General features: G+C 61.0%; 1 protein-coding gene across 1 annotated transcript; it reads right to left on the minus strand.

Moving 5' to 3' along the window:
* Positions 1 to 592: 592 nt before the first annotated feature.
* Positions 593 to 3,691, minus strand: SLC25A6 (solute carrier family 25 member 6). The gene is made up of 4 exons (XM_082865324.1): positions 3,484 to 3,691; positions 2,370 to 2,856; positions 1,566 to 1,706; positions 593 to 1,137 (listed from the first exon to the last, which is right to left on the minus strand). Exons 1-4 carry the CDS (start codon positions 3,592 to 3,594, stop codon positions 980 to 982), a joined length of 897 nt encoding a protein of 298 aa, XP_082721450.1. The 5' UTR covers positions 3,595 to 3,691; the 3' UTR covers positions 593 to 979.
* Positions 3,692 to 8,459: the final 4,768 nt, after the last annotated feature.

Below are 8,459 nucleotides of genomic sequence, written 5' to 3' on the forward strand. Positions count from 1 at the left end.
CGTGGACCCAGGGGACAGTTCTGTTCTTGGGCGGCTCTGTGTGCGACCGTGAGACCTCAGACTGGTGATGACCCTGCAGGCACAGTCCCGGACCCTGAGAACACCCAGAGCAAGCCCCAGAATACACCCCATTCCCCCATGATGACGTACCAGGACCCTGGGGCGGCCTGGGAGACATCAGGCTTCCTGCAGATAACGGCTCCAAGGGGCGGAAGGATGCTTGCCTGCCTGGGGCTGGGGGTCAGGCACACCCGAGAGGGTGCACGTGCTCACCTTGCAAGGGATTCCCCTGTGAGCCCAGGGCAGGGGTGGCCCACGGGACACACAGCTGCTACCACCCTGGGGGGCTTCTCTGTGGTTAAACCCCAGTGACAGGTAGGCCTGGAAGGGCGGGCACTGGGGGAAGGGAACTTCAGGTTAGGAAGCCCCAGGGTCCCCGCATCTGCGTGCTCCCCTCAGCACCTGAGGGCGGCCCCTGGGACAGGCCAGGCCACAGATGGGCAGCCAGGGCCTCCCCCTCCCCAGCTTGAGACCCTGCTGTTTCCTGCTCCCACCCCACGAGGCCGCTCAATTCAGAAACAAAACCAGCGTTCGTGTGTCCTAATTTTATTGTTTCGCAGCAGAACGCCTGACATAGAACATAACTAAATATTCGGCTGTGCAAAAGAGAATAGTGCTTAAGTACAAATGGAGACGAGATTTTCTTAAATAAATACTTAAACACGAGTCGGTCCTACAAGCACCTGGAATCTAGGTCTGGCGGGTAGAGGTGCCTCACCGCCTGTGGACCCACGAACACGTCACGATTACCCTCCCCCCGTAATCAATACATGGACCCAGGGCCGACGGTCACGAGGAGCCCTCTGCAGGGCTGCCCCAGCCCTCCGCGAGGACACTGGAATTTCTCGAAGGTCAATGGTCCGTAACAGGTATTCCTCTATGTGGAGGTGTTGGTCGCTGTGGCGAGTGGGCAGGGCGCCTAGATGACCTTCTTCAGCTCGTCATACAGGACCAGCACGAAGGCGCCGCCCATGCCGCGGAGCACGTTGGACCAGGCACCCTTAAAAAAGGCTCTGCCGCCCTCGTCCTTGAAGATCTTTCGCCAGCAGTCCAAAGTGCCCCTGTACATGATGTCGGCTGCGGGGAGAGGGCGGGGGTCACGGAGAGGATCACACAGGCGCGAAGCAGGCCCCGGAGAGACACGGTGCCGACGCGGGGCCCCAGCTGCCACCATCTGGGTGGCTAGGCGTTTCAACCGCAGGAAAAGGAAGCTCTGCACACCCACAGTTTGGGTGGGGATCGAACACAAACTCGAGCCCCAGCCTCCCTAGGGCCCAGCACACCCGAGGATCAAGAGCAGAGAGGGGGCAGGCACCCGGCCCAGGCCTCCCCCACGAAGCCCAGCTACTTCCCTCCGGGACCAAATGCTGCACCACCCCCCCCCCCCGCCCGGCACAGAGCACCTCACGTGCTGGCCGTGCACCTCCGAAGGGCCGAACGCCAGGCCACTCAGCGATGCCCCACCCCCAGAGCACAGGCGGCCCGGAGCAGGGCGGAGACGGTACCTCCTTTGCGCCCCGACTGCATCATCATCCTCCGCCGTACGGTGTCGAAGGGGTAGGAGACCACGCCCGCCACGGCCGTCACCGTCTGCGCGATCATCCAGCTCACCACGATGTGCGTGTTCTTGGGGTCGGGGAGCATGCCTGCGGGGTCACCGTGGGCGTGAGGCCCCAGGGATCTCCACGCGGGGATCCCAGCACCACGTGACACTAGACTGGTCACGCTGGGGTCAGCACACCAGCCAGACATGGGGAAGCCACCTGCAGGCTGGGAGGATGGCCCCAGAGACCAACCCAGTACCCGGCGGCAGGGGCCTCTCTAGAGGGAAACAGACGGGCCTTGGCAAGTGGAAGGTTTCACACCCGTTCCACTGCAAAGGTGCCAGCGGGCCTGGGCCCCGACCTCCAGGGTGACTTACTTTACAGGGCGTGAACTGTGTCCTCCCCCAAAATATACTAAAGCCCCAAACCCCAGGACCTCAGAGCGTAACTGTACTAGGAAATAAAAGCTTTTACAGAGATAATTAAAGTAAAAAAAATCAGGTCATCAGAATGAGTCCAGATCACATAGAACTGGTGTCCTTATAAGAAGAAATTGGGACACAGACACACAAAGGGAACAACCCTGTGAGGACACAGGGAGGAAACAGCCGTCTACATGCCAAGGAGAGAGGCCTCGGGAGGAACCAGCCCTGCCCACACCTCGATCTCAGATTCCAGCCTCCAGGACTGGGAGTCCACAGACATGCTGTTGAAGCCCCCCGCCCAGCACCTGTCCAGTCAGCCCCGAGAGCAGAGCGCACTCACCTTTGGCGGTGTCATACACGCCGAAGTACGCGGCCCGGTAGATGATGATGCCCTGCACAGAGACGTTGAAGCCCTGGTACAACCCCCGGATGCCGTCAGACTTGGTAATCTTCACCAGACAGTCTCCCAGGCCTTTGAACTCCCGCTCCGTGCCGGATTTGCCGACGTCAGCCGCCAGCCGGGTTCTGGCGAAATCCAGGGGGTAGACGAAGCAGAGCGAGGTGGCTCCGGCCGCCCCGCCGGAGGCCAGGTTGCCGGCGAAGTACTTCCAGAACTGCGTGTGCTTGTCCACACCCCCCAGGAAGATCTGCTTATACTTATCCTTAAAGGCGAAGTTGAGGGCTTGCGTGGGGAAGTAGCGGATGACATTGGCCAGGTTGCCCCTCCAGAAGGACAGCACACCCTGCTCCTTGGGGATGCGCACGATGCAGTCCACGATACCCTTGTACTGTTTGTCGGCCGCGATCTGCTTGCTGGCGTGCTGTACCTGGGGGCAGAGAGACGGGTTTTACACGAGGGCCTAAGTCACACGCCCCCAAGAACCCCCAACGAAAGGTGCCGTCTTCGTAAGATAACATGTGCATGTGGCCTTTAAGCTGGCCAAACGTCCTACCAGAAAAAAAGCATCTTTTGGTCACTACGGGTCCCTACAAGTGTTACAAACAACAAACTAGCAACGATGTTTGCATTAGCGCTACATTTCTAACAATCCCGCAACAAAAACAGCTTATTCTGACTCAGAACAGCAAAAGGAAAATAAAAAGGGGAAAAGAACGGAAGTCCAATGAAGGACACGACGACTGCCCTCGTGACCGCCCAAGGTCACGGCCCTCGCCCCGCGGGGCCCGTCCACGCGGCTGCTCCATGCGCATGCGTTCCCCGAACTGTGCCGCAAGGCCCAGTGCGCACGCGCGTACGCGCCCGCGGCCCCTTTTCTGCGCAAGCCATAGCGCCCACGTGACGCGCGCCCGGGCAATCCCCGGAAGCCGGCGGCGCGCGGACAAAGCGGCGCAGCCTCCCGCTTCCGGTGCACGCGGCCTGCCCGGCCCGTCGTCCCCGCGCCCCGGACCCTCGCACCTCGCCCGGCGTCCGCGTGTGCGTAGCCGGCTCCCACCTGTAGCAGCAGCTTGACCCGCTCGATCGGGGCCACGGCCGTCTTGGAGATGGCGGCGGCGATGCCTCCGGCCAGGAAGTCCTTGGCGAATGAGATGGCCTGTTCCGTCATGGTGGCGAGGCGGGCAACGCAGCGGGAAGAGAGTGGAGGGGAGGCGCGGAGAGCCGGAGCGTGGGCACCGCTGGTCTGCGCTGCCGCCGCCGGGACCGAAAAGACGGGGTGGCCAGCGCGCAGCCGCTAAGGCGCCCACGCCCCGCCCCGATCCCCCGCGCGCCGAGCCCATTGGCTGCGCCACCGCACAAGCCCCGCCCCTTCCCGCTCGTCTCGCCCCCACGGGCTGCCGGGAGCAGCTTGCGCCCCGCCCCTCGCCCTCGAGCGCCGCGCCCATTGGCTGAGCCGCCGCCGACGTCCCTCCCCTTCCCGCTAGCCGCGCCCGGGGCATGTAGGGAGCCGGGCCCCGCCCATGCGCCTTGCGGGCTGGGGGGGCGCGGCGGCCGCCTTGACCTTATGAAGGTCACGCCGGGCCAGGGGGACGCGATAGACGGCGGTTACGTAAGGGGAAGGCCAGGGGTAGCTGAGTCCGACGCCCGATGTTCATCCTGCCCCGGCCCCGGCATCGGACCCTCGGACCCTTGGGGTCGTCCCGGTGATTCCCGAGTCCCGACCGCGACCCCCAGTCTAAGTCCGCTGACCTTTGAGGACCGGCGGCGACCCCGGACTCGTCTTAATGACCCCTGTAGACTCCCGAGTCCCGGCCGCGACCCCAGGGATCGCCCCGCGGGAGGAGCGACAGTTCTCGGGGTCAGGGCCGGAGTAGGAGGCCGCTCCGAGCCCCCCAGGCCCGGTTTCTCGAGGGCTTGCCTGTCCCCTGCCCGGTAGGCCCCAGGTCCGCCCGTAGGAGCGCCCCCGGAGGACCCCGCCCTGCTGTGGGGTCCCCCGACCCTGACCCCGAGACTCCGGGTGCACTGGGCGCGCCGGGCACTGGGGGGTCCCGGGGGTCCCTCTCCACCCACCCGGCCGCTTTCCCTGGGCCCTGACCTCCCGGGGCCCAGTGGGCCTCAGACTCGGGTCCCCCTGCCATGCCGCGCGCTGCGACGTGGCGGCTCCCAGAGCGACGGGGGCACATGTGCTGCCCGCACACGCTCACTCACACATGCATCCACGTGCCCATGTCTAGACACGTGCCCACACATGCCCACGCACACCTGCACGCACACCTGCATACGCACGCAGACAGGCACATATGTCACCCGCAGGAGCACATCTACCCCCCTCCCCCCCAGGAAGTCTCCTGAGACCTAGGTGTTTTGAAATGCTGTGAACTTTTTATTGAATTATAACTAAATGGCACAAGTCGTAAGTGTATTGTTCTGTGAATTTTCACTAAGTGAGTGCAATGGTGTCTCAGCACCCAGGTCAAGAAAGTATCCTTTTCTTGGTGCAAGGATGCGTCCTTTCATTTATTTCCCTCCCTGGCTGTTTCTTCTTTCTCTCTTCCTCTTTTTTCTCTTTGCTCCACCCCCCGTATTTTCATGAGGGGCTTTCCTGCATCCCCTCCAGCCGGTGACGCTGGGTGGATGGATGCCAGGGGCGGGCCCACCAGAGCCCAGGGCACCCGGAGCCTGCCATTCGTTTCCCCGGTCCCCGGTGTCCTTGCAGGGCCTTGCTCTGCCCTCTCATAACTTCCGTGGAGAAGCAGGTAAGAGGCGGGACCTGAGGCTGGTGCCGCTGCAGAGGGTGGGGCGGCTCAGGGCAAGCACTGGGCGAGGTGTGTGTGTGTGTGTGTGTGTGTGTGTGTGTGTCCGCGCGCGCGCGCGCGCGCGAGGTGGGTGTGTGTGTGGGTGTGTGTGTGTGTCGGGGGGGGCTTGATGTTCTGGCGCTTTCTGAGGCTTCACGGGACTGGGGGACAGAACAGAGCTGGGGGGCCCTGCCCGGCTCCCGCTGGCAGCAACCGCAGGGCTCTGGGGTAGAGGACAGGGCGGCCGTGGGTTCTGGGCAGGGACGGGGTGCTGGCGCCGTCTGGGCACTCCCAGGTGAAGAGAGCATCTCTCCTGTCTGCATTTGTACGCCGGAGCCACCTGTCTGCCTGTCTGGGCGTGCAGGGAGCCTGTGATAGTTATCACTGCCCGCTGGGCCGACAGGGGCCAACCAGCTGAAGCTGGTCCTGCAGGCTCCGGCTGTGAGGCCCTGGAAGTAGGCGCTTCTGTTGGAGAGCCTCTCCCGCCCCGGCGGGAGCGGTTAACCTCTGAGCGACCCGCTCCCCTCCCCCAGGCAAGGGACACCCCTCCCTGTGCCCCACCTGCATTCCCAGCGCCCACCCCCCACCCCCCGCGCAGGTCAGCACCTCGCTGTTGGGAGGAATGAATGGCTGTGACCTCTTCCCCATTGCTAACTGGGGTTCAGAACGCGTTTCTCTTTAAAAAGCATCTCATGCGGGCCTTAGACACAGACCCATCTGTCTAACCAGTGCATATGTGCCTCTGTCGGGGTGGGGCTGAGCGGGGGTGACCCACCCCTCGTGCTTCAGAGGGGCTGACCCGGGAGGGCGGCAGGACCACGCACAAGAATACCGTGTACCTGGTGAAGGAGGTAGACTGCGCACCGGGGATTGGAAAGGGAGAAAGGGGGCTGAGAGGTGGGGTTGCGGCGGGGAGAGGAAGGGGTTATGTCCTAGGATCCCCAGGGGCAGGGGTGGGGAGGCCGAGGTATGGCCCCCCCTTCCTCACGCTGCCCCAAAGTCTTACTGCGACCTGGACAGTATTAGAAACTGGGTATCTGAAAAACGGGTGGCCTAACGAAAAGTAAAGGAGGAGGTGCTTAAAGATGATCGGGTTTCCACTGACGGCTCAGAGTGAGTCACAGAAGGGATGAGGGTGGCATTGGGGGGCGTGGCCATTAAGTGAACTGGTCTGGTGAGGGGCGGGGGGCTGCTCAGGGAAGGCGCCTGCCTGGTGGAGGGACGCTGCAGGGGAGACCTGGGGGGGACCACACGCTGCTGTCTCGGGTGTCATCCTTATCGTCCCCTATGCCCACTGCCCATCCACCCCAGACAAGTGGAGAGGACAGAGGTGTCACCCAGTGATGCATCCAGACAGGCCCCGTCTGCAGTGGGCACTCAGACATCTCCTGAGTGAATGGATGGATGGATGGATGAATGAATGAATGTGACCCGGAAGGCGGGGGTCAGGTCCAGGGCGATTCCAACCTAGAAATCCCTGTTGATTTAAAGACACAGGCACGTGCGGGCAGCCACGCCCGTGTGCTGTTTTACGCCAGCTTCCCTAAAAGTCCTGCTTTTGCATGTATTTCTAAGAAATGAAGAGACAGGTTGTGTGGAAGTCACACTTTCTTTTCTCACCTTTTAGTTTCTTATCTTTTTTTCTTACTGCAAACTGTTCCAACACAAGGAGAGGGAGCGGTACAAGGAAGCCATGGGCCCTTCGTTGCTTCCACAAGCGTCATCTGCCTGTTAGTTACTCTTCCAACTGGGCGTGGCCCTCGGGCCATCCTTGGTTTACGGGAACAGTCGTGGGTCAGAGCCCTGCCTGTAGCAGGCCCCCTGCCCGCAGCCTGCAGGGCTCCCAGTAGCCAGGACTAAGGGGGGGTCGGGTACCACCCCCCTTCCGCCGGCCGAGGCAGGCGCTCTGACACCTCTGGTTACAAGTGCAGTTTCTTCTAGCAAACCCAGTGTCAAGACGGCTGGCTCCCTGCCCGGCCAGAGCATGGGCGTTCCACATGCCCTGTACCCGTCGCTTGTTATTGGGGACCCAGCCCTGCTGCAACACAGTGCCCTTGGCCGAGGCAGGGTCACCTGCAGGGATTCACCTCTCCTCCCGGGTAGGAAGGGGGTGGAAGGGAGTGGCCCCCGGTGAACAGGGTCGGCGTCACCCCGGGTCCACCGCGCAGGGGATGTGGCCCTGCCAGCAGCCAAGCACCGCCCTGCTCAGGTGAAGGGACGCGGCGGGCAGAGGGGACCCGGGTGGGCGGTATCCTGCGACCCTAGCTGCAGTTTCACTGAGGCTGCAGGTCCACCCCGGGGCCAGACGGGTGGAGGGGCCGTGACCCCTCTCCTTTGTCCCTCTCACTCAGGAGAGCTGCCGGCGCTCCATCGGGATGGTGCAGCTCCCTTTATAGCCAGTGTTTCATTTCCTCCCTCCTCTGTCTTTGTCTCACATGGAGACACAATCTGTGATTTTTTAAAAATTGGAGTCCGTCCAAAATTATATACTAGTGTGTGTGTATATATTATATGTTACAAATATATACTTACCCATTTATATATGACATACATAGTTTATATGCTCTAAATATATAAAATATATTATTTTTTTAAGGGATTTTTTAAAAATTATTTATTTTTGGCTGTGTTGGGTCTTCGTTGCTGAGCGCAGGCTTTCTGTAGTTGCGGCGAGCGGGGGCTACTCTTCATTGCGGTGCACAGGCTTCTCACTGCGGTGGCTTCTCTTGTTGTGGAGCACAGGCTCTAGGTGCATGGGCTTCAGTACTTGTGGCACACGGGCTCAGTGGTTGTGGCTCACGGGCTCTAGAGCGCAGGCTCAGTATCTGCAGCGTATGGGCTTAGTTGCTTCATGGCATGTGGGATCTTCCCGGACCAGGGCTCGAACCCGTGTCCCCTGTGTTGGCAGGCGAATTCTTAACCACTGCGCCACCAGGGAAGCCCCTAAAATATATCCTTACACCTAGAAAATTATACATATGTCTCTATTCTTGGAAGTTATGTATCTAAGAGTCTGTGGTGGTTTTAGCTGGAAAGCACAGGTGAATGTCAACACTCACGGGGCCTGTTTGAAAGGACCCTATCTGACATTCGGGGCATTTTTTTCCTAACAATAATGGTGTACACGTAACAGACAACGTATACATTGCTACGCAGTCACCACTGTACTCGCCTAGTCATTAAGAGAAGAGACACTTAGCCTCACCCAGGTACCTGGAGGACGTTTGCAGTAAACAAG

Source organism: Leucopleurus acutus (genome assembly GCF_964270905.1).
Source record: "Leucopleurus acutus genome assembly, chromosome: X".
Lineage (NCBI taxonomy): Eukaryota > Metazoa > Chordata > Mammalia > Artiodactyla > Delphinidae > Leucopleurus > Leucopleurus acutus.

Excerpts from the sequence above, each read along its gene's own strand:
- SLC25A6 (XM_082865324.1), bottom strand. The coding sequence starts at position 3,594 with ATGACGGAACAGGCCATCTCATTCGCCAAGGACTTCCTGGCCGGAGGC. Across the intron at positions 1,707-2,369 it reads CGTGTATGACACCGCCAAAG|GCATGCTCCCCGACCCCAAG; the intron begins GTGAGTGCGCTC and ends GTGACCCCGCAG. Across the intron at positions 1,138-1,565 it reads GCAGTCGGGGCGCAAAGGAG|CCGACATCATGTACAGGGGC; the intron begins GTACCGTCTCCG and ends CTCTCCCCGCAG.